The sequence below is a fragment of the Rosa rugosa genome, chromosome 4 (genome assembly GCF_958449725.1).
Source record: "Rosa rugosa chromosome 4, drRosRugo1.1, whole genome shotgun sequence".
NCBI classification, from domain to species: Eukaryota; Viridiplantae; Streptophyta; class Magnoliopsida; order Rosales; family Rosaceae; genus Rosa; species Rosa rugosa.
This window is the reverse complement of record NC_084823.1, coordinates 57,577,684-57,597,333: the sequence shown is the minus strand read 5'-3', so window position 1 is coordinate 57,597,333 and position 19,650 is coordinate 57,577,684. Positions and strand designations below refer to the sequence as shown.

The 19,650-nt window shown below is 37.6% G+C and overlaps 1 protein-coding gene and 1 long non-coding RNA gene across 2 annotated transcripts; both read left to right on the top strand.

Annotated features, from left to right (window-relative positions):
- Positions 1-10,437: 10,437 nt before the first annotated feature.
- On the top strand, positions 10,438-11,450 carry LOC133746525 (zinc-finger homeodomain protein 10-like). Its single transcript, XM_062174695.1, has one exon. The coding sequence runs from the start codon at positions 10,505-10,507 to the stop codon at positions 11,210-11,212; it is 708 nt and encodes a 235-aa protein (XP_062030679.1). The 5' UTR covers positions 10,438-10,504; the 3' UTR covers positions 11,213-11,450.
- Positions 11,451-16,051: 4,601 nt separating this feature from the next.
- On the top strand, positions 16,052-18,380 carry LOC133706702 (uncharacterized). The gene is made up of 2 exons (XR_009844678.1): positions 16,052-16,214; positions 18,215-18,380. It is a non-coding gene; the product is annotated as an uncharacterized LOC133706702 (long non-coding RNA).
- The last annotated feature ends 1,270 nt before the right edge of the window (positions 18,381-19,650 follow it).

The following is a 19,650-nucleotide window of genomic DNA, read 5'->3' as shown; positions in this document are numbered from 1 at the left end:
CTCTATTTTTCATATAAAACTAACAATGATCAATAGCCGGCATTCAGCTAATTCCTAGATTCTAGCTGCACTTACAAAAAGATAGTGGCAAGAAAATCCAGAAACCCTAATCTAAGTTAAGCAAACTCATTACAAGTGGATGATAAGCTCGCTATAATTAGCGAGCTTATAGACAAAGAAACTTCAAGTCTTCTAGGGCAAAATCATAGTCTGCTGCTAATCGGAATCAGAACCGCGTGGTCTCCGGCTGCAAGATCCATCCGACGACCACTAACCCAAAAGCCACGACAACCGACTGAAATCAAGGATTGAATTGCCTCAATTCCCGTCGCCAAAAAACTTGATCCCCGACCTCTAGACGTCAAGCCACCCAGCTGCCGCTGCTGTTGATCAAACCACTGTTGGTATTTTAAAAGATTTTAAAATCTTTAATTTGATTTTCAATTTTCAATTTTCAATTTGTAACTTATGCTTTTAATCCTATAGTTATTTGGGGGCCGGTTATAGGAGTTTGATTTTGGGATTTAATTTTCTGATTTTATGGTTTGTTTTATGATGGAGGTTACATGAGATAATTGGAGCCTATAAAAGGCAACAATGTTCCCCAAGTTGTTTACAACAAAAGAGTTATCTCTACTCCTCATTTGCATACTACCACTTCATTACCAGCTTCCATATTTTACTATTATTTTGGGCAACGGTTTTGTGACTTGGAGATTCTATCCGACTGTCACTACAAAAAAGAATTCAAATGGCTACACATAGTAAGCGTCGACACTCAATTGCCGTCGCCAAAGCTCATATATTTGCTTCGGCAAAACGTGTAGTCGCAAAAGCATAATAAGTTTGCGTCAGCAATAAGATGTTGTTGCTAAAATCACTTGGGTTTGCGACTGCAACCGTCTTCCGTCGCATGATTCTTTCTTCTTTTACTGCTAAGCGACGTCGTCTCCTCCTCTTGTGCATCAAAACATCGACATTTCTCCATTAGCTTCACTTCTGCATCTCTCTCTCTAGTAACTCTCTCCTCTGTTTTTGCCCTAAATTTTCATTTTGAGGCAAATCGACCGAAACCACAGCAATTCATCTCCCTCGACGTGACTTCACACTCAGATTTTTGCGGATTTTGATTTTTGATGCCTCTTCTTTGGAGTTCTCTTCTTCGCTGAGGTTAGATATTCTTCTATCGATGCTCAAATTATACAAATTGCCAGATTCTGATGCAATTTTCTGGTAATTTATTCTCAGATGACAAATTAGGGTTCTTGTAATCAATGGTGATCGAATTGGGATCTTGGATTGTGCAGTTTCATTTTTTTGTTCCTTTCTCTGACATATTGAATCGATGCTCAAAATCATATCTAGGGAAAGATCTGCGGTCTATAGTGTTTGAGGCAATGGTATGGCCGAGGTTGCTCGACCTAGTTCTTTACCTCGACTGCTGTGAAGGTTGGCGACAGAACAATGAAGGTTGGCCTTGTGAAAAGAAAGACGCCTTCAGAACTGAGAGTAAGTTTTTCAATTCATGGATGTTTTGTATAGAAATGGGCACTAGGTCATGGATAGCTGGAGGCGGAGGAGTCGGACTGATTGTTTAAGGTACTCTCTTTGTTGCTTTGAAGCTTTGAATTTGATAATGTAATTGAAATTGTTTTGAATTTTTCTGGTTATTTTCTTGTTAAAGTGATTGGATGGTTATGTTGCTTCATTGTTTCAATTTCTTTGCCAGTTTCGTTGTGAAGCAATGCTAGAGGTTTTAATTTGGTTAAGCTTAGAATGGTGTAGTTACATTCAAGTTTAGTTCTTTCCGGGCAATGATAATCTGTAAACTATGAACATGGATAGGTAATCACGTACAGAACACTCTTATAAAATACACTGATAAAGAAATAGAAGGGACCGATGATTATACCAATGTCTGAAAGTGATATCTGTTTTCTTTTCTCAATTCAATGCTAATTAATTGTGTAGGTATGATCATTAGCACTTGGATAATCCAAACAGGCTTCCTGCTGGACTGAATACTAGATCAGTTTAACTTAAGAGGATAATTGGTTGAATGGTGAAACCAATTGAGATAACTTTTTGCGACTTATATTTACTTCCAGTCAGAAAATTACATGATTATATTGGAGCTTAATGACAAGGGGTCACTAGAATTTTGGAGGTTTACTACTGCTTTGCCATTATTGCGGGACTGTTCTATACTGTTATATTAGTTGAAATACATATCATGAATAAACCTGCGTACCTAAAGTTAGTATATGGTGCTACATCTGCTTGTTGTAAAGAAAACTTAATAAATAGCTTAGTGATCATACTGAAGATTTAAATTGAAGTGTATATTTAAGAAGCCTTGGGAAATATGATGGGCCATTATACGTAATAAGTTTCTCATTTGTAATGTCTGTATGACAGTAAGAGCAGTTGAAGTGGATGAATGTTGTGGAGATTATGGATGAATCTCCAACCCATTTGTTTGGTTCTACAAAGTAAGATTGGTCAAAGTGTACAAACATGAGTTTTTAACTATTTAACTTCTTTGTAGTTTTGGTTTGTAAAATTACTAACTATTTCTTTTGGCTCAATCCACAAAGGGGTATGGCTATTAGTAACTCTTGTATACTTTATAAAAGGTAGGCACATCTCTGTGTAATATAGATCACTCTCACTCTCTCTCTCTCTCTTTTCTCTGAACAGGCCAGAGATCTCTCTCTCTCTCTCTTCTTTGAAACATGCCAGAGATTGCAGCCAAAAGCATGGAAAAAGGTGTAGCTAAAGCTGGTCAAGCAAATGAAAACTGTAGTGAAAATACTTTCAGTAGTGTTACCGGGATGGCGGGATTTCATCGACTGGTGATAGGTCATCTGGCTTTGGATCTGTTGTTGTGGTATATTTCATACCTTTCCTGTTATCTAGATAATCAAAGAATCTGGTTTTGGATAGTGCAGCTCTGCTATTTACTTAATTATTCTTTCTACATATTATGTTTAGTATTGATTTTTAATTTAATCATGGGCAATAGTGGTATCTACACTTTGGCTTGAATTAGGTGTATATGATGTGTATAATGCAGTTATTTGCTACATGTTTGTTTGGAAGATTCATGTAAAAATTGGAAGCAATTCATGTAAAAATATATTATTCATAAAGTAAAATCATAACATTAGTTGGAGTGAGCAGTAACTGCTTTTCTCTTCCCTCTTGAATTCATAAGATATGGGAATGCTTCTGATTCAGATTTTGATTGATATGCTATTGATGCATTTATATGTATTTGCTATATGATTTGTCAGTAGTGGTATCATGGGAGCAATATGATTTTAAGGACTACTTCTAGTCTCCTCAGCACGTTTCTTGCTTTTACCTTTACCCCCTTTCTTTCTAATGGTATCATGTTTCAGATTGAACTATATGGAGAGGTCTTGGGAAACAGGATGAGGTTAGGATGCAGGTAATTTATCTCTTCTTCTCTTTCTTTATCTCTTATGTGGGTGTTAATACTAATCCAAATGATGGCACTTCTCAAGTTTTATAAATCCCATATAATTCTCATCAAGAAACTTAAAGATTGTAATTGTCACAAAGCAACTTCAAAGTCGTTTATTGCCAACACTATATTTATAAATAAGGGGGTGCACATTACAAGGACATGCCTGGATCAAAGATTTTTGCCTTAATGTTTGCATGCATAGTTGCCTCTTCTATATATGAAAGAACATTCATTCATCTAGCTTGGATTCTGATTATTGCTTAGTGGTATAATGTTCTATAGCTTAACATAATTTACATAAAATTGCAGGCTATTCACACAAGTCAGTTCTTTTCTAGCTTTGGCAGTAACTGTTGCTGTGGAAGTTGTCAAAACAATGGTTGCCAAGGGATATGTTCTGGGACAAGATGCATTAATCATGGGGATTTGTCAAAACAACGAGTCCTATCAAGTATCGGCTGCTGCAACGTCTTAGGTTTATGAGTTAGCAATTGAATATGGCTCATCAAGGCAAAGAAGCTTTTCAATCACCTCAATAGCTCAGAGTATGTAGGTCATGATACTTAGCCTACGGGGCGTCAGCATTATGTATTTCAATTTTTGAATGTTTTTGTATTTTTCAAGATTGGTGAGAAATAATGTGAAAAAACATGAAATTTATGGTTTATATGGCTTCTTTTGCTCAAAAAAGAAAATCTAGTATGCAAAATTGCATGCCAGGTTTTTTTTTTAATCAATAATATGCACTTTTGCGACGACAATGTTGTTGTCGCCAATGACCTTTGGCGACGACAAAATTGCTGATGGCGTCGCCAAAAATCATGCGACGGCGTAAATACCGTTGCCAAAATTCATGTGATGGCGTAATTGCCGTCACAAATAGCAATGGCGATGCCACCAACGACATCGGCAATTTTGCCGTCACCTAGTCGTCGTCGTTGGTCTTTTGCGACGACAATTTGGCTTTTGGTGACGGTCTTGCGCCGTGGCCAATCGAATTCTTTTATATAGTGTGTGAACGTGCTCATAGCGGACCTTTGGTTGCTTGTATTGGGGTCGTATCTTGGAGTCTTGTAGACCGTCAGCACCTGCACGTAGGGAGGGTACAAAGGCTTTAGGACAGCGTCTTTTGACGTGCTCCACCATACCAGGCATGTTTTCTCACTTTTCTATTAGCTTATCTATTAGCCTATCTATTTTTTATAGCAAATTACCACTAACTACACTTTTAGTCCAGTATTTACCATTAACAGGCCTGTTTTTTATATTTCCCTTGCGGTACTGTTTCTGACCCATGCGCAAGGCCCAAACCCCGTGCGGCCTATTTCCTGACGAAAATGTCCCTAAACATATTAATAGAGGAAGATAATCAATAAAGAGACAGATAAAGATAGAGATGGAGATGGAGAGAGAGAGAGAGAGAGATAACACATCTAGATTGAGATTGAGATCGAGATCGAAATCAAAATCGAAATCAATCAAGACGATGAATTTGAAATTCTTATTCAAACTGGAATTTTGAATAGTAAATGAGAGAGGGGGGGGGGGGGGGGGGGGAGAAGAGATCTAGATCGATATCTAGATTCGCATTGAGATCGGAGAAGTGACGCGGTGAAGCTGGGCAAAGAAGCGAGGCATCGATGAGATCGGAGAAGCAAGGTGGCGAAGCGAGATGGTGAAGCTAGGCGGCGAAGCTAGACGGAGAACCTATTTTTTGGTCTTGGCCTGCAAATCTACCGGCAAGGAACACGGCGAAGCTAGGGTTTGTTCTCAGCCTGCAAATCCACCGAAGAGCGAGGTCAGTATCAATTAAGATGAGTTGCTAAGCAGGGAAACTTGATGTTATGTGACTGATGATGAATTACATGAGCTTATTGAGACTCAGTACCATTAAAATGCTTGCAATATGTGCAATCTATGATTATTGAGAGTCAATAGCACTAAAATGTTGCAGTATGTGCAATCTATGATTTTATGGACCTTCTAAAGATCATTAACTTTAGTTTCTGAGGGTCAGTAGCTTTCTGAGATTTGTTTGTTCTGATGGAAAATGACGAGTTTTGTGACTCAATAGTACAAAAGAAATTGTATGAGCTTTAGTTTCTGAGGGTTAGTAGCCTTAACTTCATGATTTCACTAACACTATGTTTATTGTCCTCAAACTTGTGTTAGGAGAATAACTATTGGTTCTGGTTTTCGTAATTGAGTGTTTCGAATTGGTATGATGATGTTGCTGGAGCTTTGTAGAAAGAGAGGCTGATTCATTCTTTTTTTTTTGTGATCTTCATAATTGACATGCTCTGTTGGAGAATGTTGTTGTAAGTCAGTATGGTGTTACTTAGACATGTCTTAAAATGTTTGGATAAAAAATGGTGCCGAATTGTATCGAGTTTATGTTTCATAATGATTACTTCATTAACATGTCATGATCATTCTTTGAGTGACATCTTTAAGTTTCTAATATGCAATGATGGCATATGTGCCTTTCTGTATGTGATGGTTGATTTAAGAGGTTTGAGATTGTAAATGGTATAACTGAAGTTAGAGAACCATGTGTATTGAGGGTCAGTATGCTATTGAGGGTCAGTAACCCTATGTGTACGTATTCTCATTTGATGTTTATATATGAGGATCAATAGTTTTAGCTTCATGAGTACATTCGCTTGATTGCATGAGGTATTCAACTCAAATCTATTATCGGTTCAGTTGAGCTTGCGATTTTGGACAGATTTGTTAGCTTTACTTTATGGAAGGGTCATTGAAATTATGTCTACCTATAGGCTCTATGGATGTTTGATCTTATTACTGTTGTTAGTTTTTTTTTTTTTTTTTTCTTGAAATTCTGGTCATTGATCTGCTGAACTATGAGGATCTTTTGATTAGGTCTTTTGTATTCTTATAAGCTACAGTGGTTTTTTAATCAAATTGAGGGTTAGTACACTATTGAGGGTCAGTACTCATATATTTGCATTTGTCATATACACAGATTAATCGCAAATGGCAAAGAGGAAAGCTGCTACAATAGACAAAAAGGATGTACCGATTGAAGAACATGAGAAGAACCATGGTGGAGAGATTTCTTCACCTTGACAAGAGCTGGTATTCGAAAGTAGGTGATAATTGAAGGCAAGCAAAGACCATGGGTTGGATTGGATTAGGATTAGGATTTACATTTGATCATTTTGAATCGTTTTGTTTTGTTAAGTGAGATTAATAGCAAAATGTTGATCTTTTGCGGATATGGATTTGTGTTTATGAGTTGATAGGATTTTGATGAAAGTAAATCGACAGAGATGCAAGCTTTTTGAAGTCTTCTTTATTGGTTAATGTTAATGGATCGATTTTATTACTAAGTTTCAAACAAAAAAAAATGGTGCAAGGTCACATAACTTTTGCTCTTTTATGTGTATACAAACAATTCAATCGGTTAATCATTTAGAATTGCCTCTAGAAACTGGAAAGAACTGCAAGTCGTGTATGTCAGAATGATACTAAAGCTCAGTACATTAAATATGCAATTCCTCAGAATGATACTGAAGAAGCCCAGTACATTAAGTCTATAGAGGTTATTTTGGTCATTTGGGTTCAGCTACAGTACTGCAAAGGAATTAGAAAAAAACAGGCCTGCTATTGGTAATAAATGGGCTGAGATTGTAGTTATTGGTAATTTGCTATATTTTTTTATCTTAACTTTTCTTTCTTTTATTTTACCAAATTTATTTTCTATTTTAATCAATTTTACAAAGGAAAAAACCCAAAATTTTACAACAACCACCAAGCCTGTTAGCTCCGACCAAACCAATCAACCACTTATCGAGATCGACCGAGCAAGCCACCAGACTTGTCAAACCGTCTCCTACCTGTGAAACCCGTTAGACTTGTCACCAACGCTGCACACAGATGACTGCCGACGCCGCCGCCTAGACTCGCTTGAAAAAAAGTTATATAATTTCTTTCGGAACAGATTGGTTTGTAGTAGAGTATCTATTAATTATTGAGTAGCATTATGATCAATTTTGTATGCATGAGCACCAACTGCTGTTGCTGCTGGTAGACTTGAAAACATTCAGTACCAAAAAAAAACAAGGTACGTACATCAAATATTTAAGGATTTAAGGTGTAGCAACATATGGACTGCGCTGGGTTATAGCCCATTAGCTCACCTCAAATTTTGAAAAAAAAGAAAAGATTATAGCTTAATTTTAGATTTTTAGTTCAAGAAATTAAATATTAAAAAGTAATTATTTCAACTTTTTAAACTTAGTCCATATGTAATCAAAATATTCTAATAAGAACATACTCTAGATGCTTATTGTAATCAGGGGTTTAGGGTTTAGGGTTTAGGCTTAATGTCCCCCCCTTGTATTCGACAGTTTCATTAATCAAGACTTGAGGGCAGTCGCACCAGCCCTTTATTCAAAAAAAATATATATATATAAAAGCTAAGAGTATAAATTGTTTTTTTTTTTTTTTTTTTTGGAATAGAAGTATAAATTGTTTCTTTTGTGTGCGAAAATTGTAAACAATTATTAATCTAATTATTGTTAGATCTGGAACTTCAACACTCCCGAATACCATGAATCTTTGGCCAATGAAGTGATGCACGAGATTACGAGAGAGTTTCAAATTAAGCTAGTCCCCTGCGACCATACATATGCCAGCTTGTACAATGCAGGAGTACTCATGCATCTTATAATTACAGTGACTTCACAGTAGGAAAAGGCAGATGGGAAAGCCAAAAGCCAGAAGCCAAAGATATTATTAATATTCTCACGACAATCACCACACATCGAACAAGAGTGAACCGTGAACAGAAGACCGTTGCCACTCATTTCCCCACCTAATTTCACATCAAATGATCAATTGTATGCATGTTACAGGGTATAGACACCATTCCTGTCCAGCTCATGCCATTATCCCCATATCGATCTATATCGATCTTTCCCGTCAAAGTCAATACTTCATGATTGCTACTAATTAAACTTAATTTCCCATCAAATCCTAATTAAACTAGATACGTACCCAGTAATGAGGCCTTTATCATGAAGAAATATTTGCACATTTCTTTGATGAAGCTCCCACACTCGCTCCTCATTGGAGTCATATTCTTAATTTCGTTTCAAACACGCATTCACTCTCATCACTTTTGCAGATTTCTTTGTAGAAACTCCAAAGTCGATTTCCATTTTCAACAGCCAAGTAGACTCACTCTACCGAAGATTGAAACTATTCCCGTTGAACCTACTTCTTCTCCTCGGCGTTCATACGTATGATCCCCTCTCTCTGTTTGTCTCTCCAACTTTCGACAACTAACACTTGTGCTATTCAATCATAGAACGGATCCCTAGAAGAGTTACTTAAAGACGCGAATAATTTGAAATTTGCTGCCGTACGTACCTTGTAAGTACCTACTAATTAATTGAAGTTAACACTTAAACAGATAAATTGACAAGTCCATCATGTACAAATGTATAATGATCGAGAAGAAAAACAAAATTGAAGCTACTGATTGCAATGTTGTCAAGAGAAGTGACATATAATAGACATAGATTTTCTTACCCCATTAATGCAAAAGTACAAAACATCATGGATGAGAGTGGCACTACACTTTTCTTTTCTCTTTCCCGATCACACACACTTAATTTTCCAACGTCAATTATTGGTTGGATTCGATCTAGCCCATACCCTTCACGGGACCCTCTTTCCTTTAGCCTCAAGTCTGATCATCACCATCAACTCTGACTCCGAGAAGCATAGCCGGAGTATTATTATCTAGGACTAGGAGCGATCATCGGTATCTCTATGACGGTTTCACCCATTCATCTTGCTGCGAATTACTAAAAACATTGAGTCGGACCTTGACTTAATTAATCCTAATTCATTTCCATTGCATGATCAATGCCATGATCATCCTTAAAATGTATTTAATGAATCAAGGAATAATGTACTTTTCAGTTCATGAACCTAGACAATCTAACCACACGCTTTATACATGTCATTGTGGCATGCATGTCTTGCTCATTTAGTTTTCATATGTAATGATTATACTACAAATTATCCAACTTCACTAAACACTTTATAAATTTACAATTGATCAACTTAAATGTACTTCTATAATATTTCAGCTCCAAAGTTTGTACTTGAGTATATAATATATTAGATATTGAAACTCTTAGGGTGACGAGTAATATCCTTATGTGTATTGAAACAGTAAGACTAGCTACTTTACGAAACAATTAATTTTTAAGGTGTTGAGAGATATTCATACTTGATTGCAATAAATTTGTTATTTTCTATGATTCTTCTTACCGTAAACTTGAATACGATATTTTTTATAACCCTAATAATATGTCCGGCAAAAAAAAAAGGAAAAAGGGAAAGAAAAGAATGTGGCTAGCAATAGGTGTAACTGTATATCCTTGAGACCAACGAAGGTATAACTATATATGCTCGATCAACTAAAGGCCACCGATCGATGGTGAACTTAATGTGCCAACTGCTTGCATTGAATAGCTTTTGCGAAGCATGCCGTGCTTGTTCTATATGAAACATTATTGTAGATCGGATACAGGTGTATTTGATGGAGATCGAATTTTTGTTTGAAGGAGGTAATCAAACTTCCACTACCTAGTACCTAATAACAATTCTAAACCCCAACAATATCCATGTATCAAACAAAACCTTAGTCTATTGGTTTTATCAGATCGATCAGGATAAACATAACCGATTTTGGGTGATCATTTTCCTCATCATTTCAGTTGCAAAAAGACTCTAGAAGAGCTACAGCTATATATATATATATAAAAGGGTTGTGTCCAAATGCCACCGCTGAATCCCCCCACACATTATGTATACATAGACTGGGTCAGCTAATTAATCAGCTTCTTCCCTTTTCATTTTCCAATATGAACATATTATAATATTAAGGACAAATTAAGTTACAAGTACGGCCAACATGGGCACTAGTGTAATTATTCCAACCAAACAGTACCATATTCAAAACCCCTATCTATGCGCCTCTGCTTCTGTACACTGGTATATCATCAAGCACATAGCTATCTGAGGCTGAGAGAACCAGAGAAAAGAGAGATGGAGGGAGAGAACTCATCAAACGATGTATACAGAGAGTGCCTCAGAAACCATGCAGCCAGCCTCGGCAGCTATGCCACCGACGGGTGTGGAGAGTTTACACTCGACGACACCTCGTCCCCAGGCGGACTACAATGCGCCGCCTGCGGCTGCCACCGCAACTTCCACCGCCGAGTCACCTACGCACCCGGCGTAGGCAGATCATCCGGCGGCGGCACTGCTCATCATCGCGTCATCAGCTGCAGCAGCCGAGGAGGCCGAGGAGATCTTCACCACGAGATGATGACGTCACAGGAACTGATTGACTACAATGTCGGCGGTGGAGGGGGAGCAGCGGCGCGGCAGATGATGGTGGTGGAGTCACCGGACAGCGGGGACAGGAGCGGCAGCGGGAGGAAGCGGTTCAGGTCCAAGTTCACGGTGGAGCAGAAGGAGAAGATGCTGGCGTTTGCGGAGAAGCTGGGGTGGAAGCTGCAGAGGAAAGATCTAGAAGATGAGATTGAGAGGTTCTGCAGAAGTATTGGGGTCAGCAGACAGGTTTTCAAAGTGTGGATGCATAACCACAAGAACCTCTCCTCTTCTTCTTCTGCATCTACAACTGCCAATGCCTCCTCTCTCACAACCCAGTAACCAAGTCGATTAACTAGCTAGCTAGCATCTCTCTGTTTCTATCTAGGGTAAGTAGAATAATTAATCAGTGTCGATTTTCCCTCTATGTTCTCTCTCTTTCCCCGATCCTCTATCTCAGCATTTGATTGAGCTCTTAGGTCTGAACTTCGATGGTAATTAATTTGATTGTAATCTACTGGATAAAATGCCATTTTCTTCACTTTCCCAGAACTTAATTTAACTTGCGCGCATTTTCCTAGCTACACAAAATGGTCTCTTATATACTCGATCTTATGCGTACAGAAAATGATGATTTTCCTAGATCCAATAAAGTAATGCATAAATCTATTGTAGGATTGTAACTTTGCTAAGTTAGATGTTAATATCGATATAGGATTTTAAGCTTTAATTAACACTGTTAATTACACTATCAAAAGTCTTTGGGGTTATCCCAATTAAGCAGCACTTAAGATGTATTAATTGTGGGAAGGTAGATTAAGATTAGGTCAAAAAATGGTTTAATCCCTTTCACCAGAACAAAAACTGACCTAACTAAATCAGAAATTTCTAACAGCATTTCTGATTTTCTAGGCATATGTTTAATCTGGATTTCATAATGAAATCCAACCATACTTCCAATGGCTCTAAATTAAAGCCTTGGCACGGGGCAGTTGTAGGTGTAAAAGGGCTTTAGTTTTGATTATGATAACTAAGAGACCCCTTACCTAGCTTTCAAGTGTTTAATAAGTTTTATTAGCATGAAAAATATTAGATATTCTGCTTCCATAATATTGAAGGATCTTAAACCTTGAGATACTATACAATTAAGGATAGTAGAACCCGAGGTTATCATTTTTGCTTTATGCTTAATTTGATTAATCAATATATTTTAAAGTAGTAAAACTTTTCTTTCCTCCTGTTTCTATATATTGCTGTATACTCTGCTGTTGTATTCGCTGCACAGCACAACCTGCAGATAATTGATCACATTGGAAACTTACAAAGCTGCAACACTCTGATTCTGACTCTACATACTCAATCTATGGCCTACCCGATCAATGTCCCCCATCCCCTAGTAGCTACCTAGTTTATTACATTAATTAACATTATAAGATAACTACTGCAAGTGACATAGTAGTTCTTGCTTAGTTGGATGTGCTCCTCAACTTAGGTTCGAACTCCGAAGCTGTCAAAGTGGCCAGACACTTTGCTGTAATGCACAGTTGGAACATTTCACATGCCTCAAAGAGGTTTATCTTAGGCCTAGGAAGCCTTTGAGTTCCTCTTGACAAAGTCAAAAAAATTAACATTATAAGATTATGTTATGAATACATACATGATAAGCTGGGTTTCCATTTTGTTGTTGAAAAAAAAAATAAAAAAAAATTAACATTATAAGATTATGTTATGAAGAGACAAACTAGTGTACTGGTGGGTATGAGATACCCTCATTTACAACTATTATGAGATACCCATCTTAGTTCAAACATTATTATGAGGTAGCTTAACATCAAGCTAGTGTACCATTATTAGAACTAAGATTACAACATTGACAATGAATTTGTTAAAAAACTTGTAAAATGTCGTAAGAGGTGTAATTACCATTATTAGAACTAAAATTACACAAAGTATGACTCAAATTACAACTTTGACAACAAAATTTGTTCTCACTTTTGTAAATGTGGGTATGAGATACCCACCACTACACTAGAATTTCCCATGTTATGAATACAGACATGATAAGCTGGGTTCCCCCTCAACGTTTTGATGATTAAGTGTCAAAAAAATAAAAAAAAAATTTCATCAATCATGGCCCATTGGAAAATCAGTACAGAAAACTCACAAGAAAAATTTAAGAAAAAGTTGGGAGCCATATCTCTGAAATCAGATTCGGTAGCTATATGGTTTACTTTTACAGGTAGCTGGTTATAGGCTTGGCTAGCTCTACCTCCAGTCCTCCATGTATATTTTTGTTTTGTTTTGTATGTGTATGTGTATGTGGTGGAAAATGACGCAACAAAAAAGTAGAATGCGAGTCCGACAGACATACTTACCTTACGTTGCTCTCGATCGCCATCTCCATTGCTACCAATCGTGAAGACATATATTATCCATGCCTGCCTGATGCGCTAGCTTCATGTCTTGTCAAAATCAACCATCATATATATAGATATATATGCTGGCTTGCATGCCCACTCCATCGTCGAGCTAGGTACCTGGCTGCAGTATATAGGAGACTTAGAAAACAGTAAAATATATAAGCACCGTATAAGAAGTTAAAGAACAATAAAGGGATTGATGCCGAGCTTCCAATACCTAGGGTCCAGAGTCATTTTGTTTTCTTTTCCTGGCTGAAACGACATTGTGGGCTTGCTTTCTATGTTCTTCTGCGTGGGTCTTTCCCTGTTGGGTTTGTCTAGAAAGGGCGGCCTTTGGGCCTCTTTAATTATGTAGACAGAAAGAAATCTGAAAATCTTGCATTTCTCATTTTTCACACATATCTAGTCTCAAATGACGAGACATTTGATGACACATTACTATGCCGATTACTCAATTTGAACACGGGGGATCATTTTTTGTTGCCACTTGAAGTCTAGAACAGACATAAAGATGACAAAGATCGTCATTATACATTGAGTATGATTCGAATACATTCAAAATCGACCAATCTCATCCCGCCTTGATCAACGACATCATTCTTTAGATAAACCCCAACCAGACATGAATGATTCTGCAGCCTCACACTCTCACAGATTGAAATCTGTTTGACACAAAAATCAGTGCGGTACAAACTGTCTCTTTTGAGCGTGTGATTGCGCGGGCGTGCCAGCACCGTGGGGTGCAGTCGTCGGGGCGTCCCTTAACCTGACTTCTTGATCAAGCGTTGTGGACGAGGAGAGCACCAACCTCGCCACAAGGCTCTTTTCTCTGCCTTCCGGGAAAGGACTTCTTGCCTTACGGATAAGGGTTTTGGTTGTGATCTCTTCGCGACATCGAATCGATACTTAGTGTTGTAGACTAAGCAGAGCAATCACTGGGAAGTTTGGAGAAAGCACATGGTTTGCTAAAGCGTGACTTTAGCTTCGCGGGGTTGCGAGGGCGTTACTCTTGCTTCGTAGGTAGTATCGGTGGCAGTAGCACTTAACAGTCGGCTCTTGGAGAGACTAGGACTGGAAGCACGGTCGCCAGGTTTCAACTAGGTTGAAGGTTTGCTCCAGGGAGGCTTGATAATCTGAGAGATTAGTTGATTTGAGAGTTCTTTTTTATTTGTCCTTGAAACCTGGTATTTATACCTAGGGTTTCGACTGCTCCTTGCCATAGAAGGATTATTGATTGAAGTTTCCTATTCAATCTCAGCTACCTGACTCCCATAAGGGCTCGTTTTCCTTATGGTTTTCGGAATGGGTGAAGCTGTAACCCAATCCCAAACAGACTTATTTTTGGGCCGCAGGTATCGGCCTACTATGCTAAATCCACTAAAGGATCTTGCCAAAATTACTTTTGGGCTCAAACATTGCCCCCCAGGCCCCGAAATCGGGCCCGCTAAAACATAACTGATTGAAGGGGACTAAAACGACATGCCTGGTGATCGAAACGATGTCATTAATGAGGGTTGCGTCTATTCGCTTGGCAAAACGTCTTTTCGTCGCATCGTTTCCCTCACAAAATCTCTTATTTAAATCCCACAGGCACTTCAGACCTGTCACATCATAAACTCTTTAGTCTCCTAAACCCAGAAACCCTCTTCCATATCATCTTTCTCGCAGAAACCCAGAAATTGCTCCCCCAAAGAAAATGATTATTGATCAGGAAGAAGAACTCGACGAGAACATCTCTCACACTTGGGGAACCAACATCGGTGCCCGCTGTCATATCCATACTTCCGTCCAGAGACCTCTGCTTCGCAGGCTCCCCAATCGTCACGCCGGACTGGGTCCGGCACCGCGAGATTCCATCCCAGTCGACGCTATCGTCCTCTATAGCCTGCCTATTCGTCGACCCATTCAGGTCCTCCGAAGAACCCCTGGAGATTTCAGTAGCTGGGGCGCGCAGAAACATCGAGCAAAAATAGGGCATTGGCCATCCAAAATTAGCGCAGATGAGTTTTCTTGGTATCGCGAAGTGAGAGCGCGAGATTTAGCTCGCTGGAATGCGGCAGGTATCACCCAAACTATTGATTTATGCTTTCGCCTTCCTCGCGGTGGCAATCGCTCACCACTCACTGCTTTTCTTTTCTTTTGGAATACTGTAATAACCCGAAAATTAGTGTCAACTATAGAACACTATATTATTAGTTATATTCGAAAAGTCTTACTTTGTTTTGAGTATTTTTCTTTTTAGAAATCAATATCATCACATACCGCACTGAGAAGATATGTAATTTTTTAATACTAGACTTCTAGTAAACTTATCAAAATACCTTAGTTCGTATTTCTTGTGTACACTCGATATTTATCATTGAGCTCAATACTATTATCTATATTATTTTTGTGATGCATGTCATTTTAGTACTAATTATTGCTATTTTTACCTTAAGAAAGCACTAAAGTTCTTTACTTATTAATTGGGTAAATGTGCATATGGATGTGTGTGTACATACATACATACATACATATATATATATATATATATATATATATCTATATATATATATATAATTAGCAAGCTGATTTATGCTTTCTTTCTTTTATTACTTTTTTTTCTTTTACTTTTCCTTTTAATCATTTAACCTATCTAGTGGATTAGCCACTTACCTTATATTATTAGTCACTCATTTTATTTTATTTTTCTTTAAGCCTAATTCTAGCCTATATAAACACATGATCTCTATCATATTTTCCTACAAGCTTAACAATCAAATGCAAAATTTGATCAAAAACTCCCTTAGTTGAAGAGAAAACCCAACTAAAAGTTCCTCACACAAATCCTTCATCCTATTTCCCTTAAGAAGTTTCCTTTTGTGAAAGAAGTCCAAGCTTGATTTCAAGACCAAAATCTTCACCTCACCTTCTGATTTCCTTAAGTAAGTACATGATTACATTCCTATATTCTTTTGTCTTTAAGATTTATCAAATTGCATAATCAATGATAAAATGGAAAAGGATCTGCTTTGCTGCAAACCCGTATTTTCGTATATAACAAATTATGTTTTGTCAAAAATAATTACATTATTAAATTCCTCATCAAAAGTTCTTCAATTTAGGCTTTTGAATCACTCAAAAAGGTTAAGAAATGAAGAAGTTATGGCTAATCAAAGTTTTCAACTTTTAAACTCGCTGGAAATCTCATACAGCCATCACAACTTCAAAAATTCATATCTCTCTCATTTCTTATCCGATTTCTACAAACTTTATATCAATTTGAAGCTTAAGACCTCTACTTGTGATCTGGAGAGTTTGAGAATTAATGGTAAAATACACAGAACGTAAAGATTTAAACATCAAAGGGCAGTATCAAAAATATCGGTTTCTGTACTGTTATGGTTCTTCACCATTTCTGGACTATGTGACTTCGAACAGGATTACATGACTTATTCCATTAGATTCCTTGTGAAAAACCCTTTGAAATGGTGTACTCATTTGACTAATTCGGACTTGTGATGGACAACATAACACATCTTGAAGTTTGATGACTCTAATCGGAGAAACATGAACATGATTGATGAACTTCAATGGATTTGGACATAAGGACTGAAATACTAACTATAATATAATTTTGTTAAATTGTTTATAGTTACTTATTTAATGCTTGTGCTTTATTATTACCTATTTTACCTTATTTCAATTATGTATAAACTTCTTTTTAATTATGTTGTTTGCTAGTGAATTTACTTATTTGTGATATACAATTATGTTATACATGTTTTCATATGAGATTATTCCTAAGTATATGTATCTATATGTGTGTGTACATATACATATATTACGATCTATAATTTATAAAGATTGTATGTTGTGAATTTGATTATGTCTAAGATACTTATTTGTGATATACAATTATGTTATACATGTTTTCATATGAGATTATTCCTAAGTATATGTATCTATATGTGTGTGTACATATACATATATTACGATCTATAATTTATAAAGATTGTATGTTGTGAATTTGATTATGTCTAAGATACTTATTTGTGATATACAATTATGTTATACATGTTCTCATATGAGATTATTCCTAAGTATATGTATCTATATGTGTGTGTACATATACATATATTACGATCTATAATTTATAAAGATTGTATGTTGTGAATTTGATTATGTCTGAAAAGTACAATTATGAAGCCGGGTGATTACAACAACCCCGTGCTTAAGTGAATTACTGGTAAATGTGTTTTGGTGCTTCGTGGTTATGCTTCGTGGTTGTTAAGCTGTGGGCCCTAGTCCCTTCAGATAGTGCACTATTATACTCTTAGGAAGGGTGCTTACTTTGAGTATACATGCCTTGGTTGTGTCCTTGGTATGCTGTGGCTTACCCGTACTTTGGGAATAGTACGTCGGTCCCTAGTACGTGGATTTATGATTTGTTACCAGTCAACCTGGTTTTCCCGTGTTTTGGGTATAGTACGTCGGACCCTAACACGTGGATTTGTGATTTGTTACCAGTTAATCTGAAAATTCACTAAAAAGAGAAGTGTACTTATGTTATTTTGATCAAATATCTATCTATGATATATTTTTAATATGTGAAGGTGTTAGTAAAAAGAAAATCAAGCATGTGTTGCTTTAATGTTATTTCACATACTAATGCTACAATATTTGTTGGTTTGATAAGAATATGTGACTATGTGATTTATTACCAAACCATTCACACGAATGAATATATTTGTATATATGTGTGTGTGTATTGTGTGTATATATATATACATATTTAAGAATTCGTATGAACTTAAATGGTTCTTAGTACATTTTAACTTGGTTGTTCAGTTTTGATTTCTTATAAGATACATTAATATAAGAATGTAAGTTGTGTACTTACTGGGCTTGTGTTGCTCATGATGCTACACCTTCTTGTTTTCAGGTATTGAGTAGATGCTTGGGGAAACGGGATGAACCTACTAGATAAAATAATATTTTTCTACTACTATTTCTAGTGAATACCTGTACTGATTCGAATTTTGCTTAACTTTGGTTATGTAAATATATTACCGATATTAGTTTTCTAATAAAAGTACTATTCAAACATGTATATATTTTCTTTTACTTCTTGTTGATTTATTCAAGAAGAAAATTGTATTTGTTTTGACTCACGTCACAAATTCACGAGCCATATTTCAGTACAATATTGGCCTTGGATTTGGGGGCGTGACAAATACTGCCACCAACACCTTTGATTTTCGATTTGGCCAAATGAGTATTACATTATTGGATATTCTCACCATTACTGGCCTGCCCATCGATGGCGAGCCATATCTTCATGGCCAATTCGAATCTGACACCTTCGCATCAACTATGGCCCAAACCGGTCGCAACGCTCATAGCGACTCCTATGCGCAATGGCTGGCCTATTATCACAAAGAGCGCAATGCAACTGGCGGCATTGTTTTTCTGGAGTATTGGCTCTGTAAGTTCATCTTCTGTATCTCCGCCAATAAGCCCACTGACCCTTGGACTTCCCTGGCCACAGCCCTCTACAACGGCCGCCGCGTGGGGTTAGGACAACCAGTGTTGGGTGCCCTCTATCGCACTCTGTACCAGGCCACTATGCATCCTTTCGAGACTAGCATTTCTGGCCCTTTTTGGATCCTTGATTTCTGGATTCAAACTTATTTTCCATTCTTTCGCCGCGACGACATTTCACTGCTACCACCAGCTGACGCCCTTCTTGGTCAATGGCTTTGTCGCGAGACGAGGTACACATCCCCACCCTATTCTGAGTGTTTCTCATATTTGCACCTCCTGCACGAAATGCCTTACTGCGATTTAGTACTCAATAGGAGATTCCCTCCTCCTCTTGAAAATGGGTTCCTCCCTTGGGCTCCTAATTATAGTGATCGCGCGCGCTTGGCTTTTCGCCGCGCGATCTCTTGCTCAGACATTAGGCTTGCTGCTGATGAACTTAGTTATGAGCTTTACGCTCCCAACCATTTTGCTCGCCAGTTTGGTCTTATCCAATTGGTGCCATTTCCCCTCTACGATGCCTGGAATTACAATACCTCTTGGAGCAGAATTGGCCCCTTGACTGGGCCTCCGCCAGTACAAAGCATGCTTGTACTAGTTGATTTCCCTGACTGGGCTAATAACATCGTCCCCGTGGATGGGACCGTTGAAGACTATGATCAATGGTGGAAGGAAGTCTCTGTCAATTGCTAGAGGCAAAGGGACGACGAGCTCTTCGCGACCATTTTCGAAGAATTGAATATCCTTACGACGATGATACTGAAGCACTCGCTCGCTTTCCTGAAGACGAAGCAGCCTCTCCGCCACCTGAACCAACTCCGAGACCCGCGCGAGCCC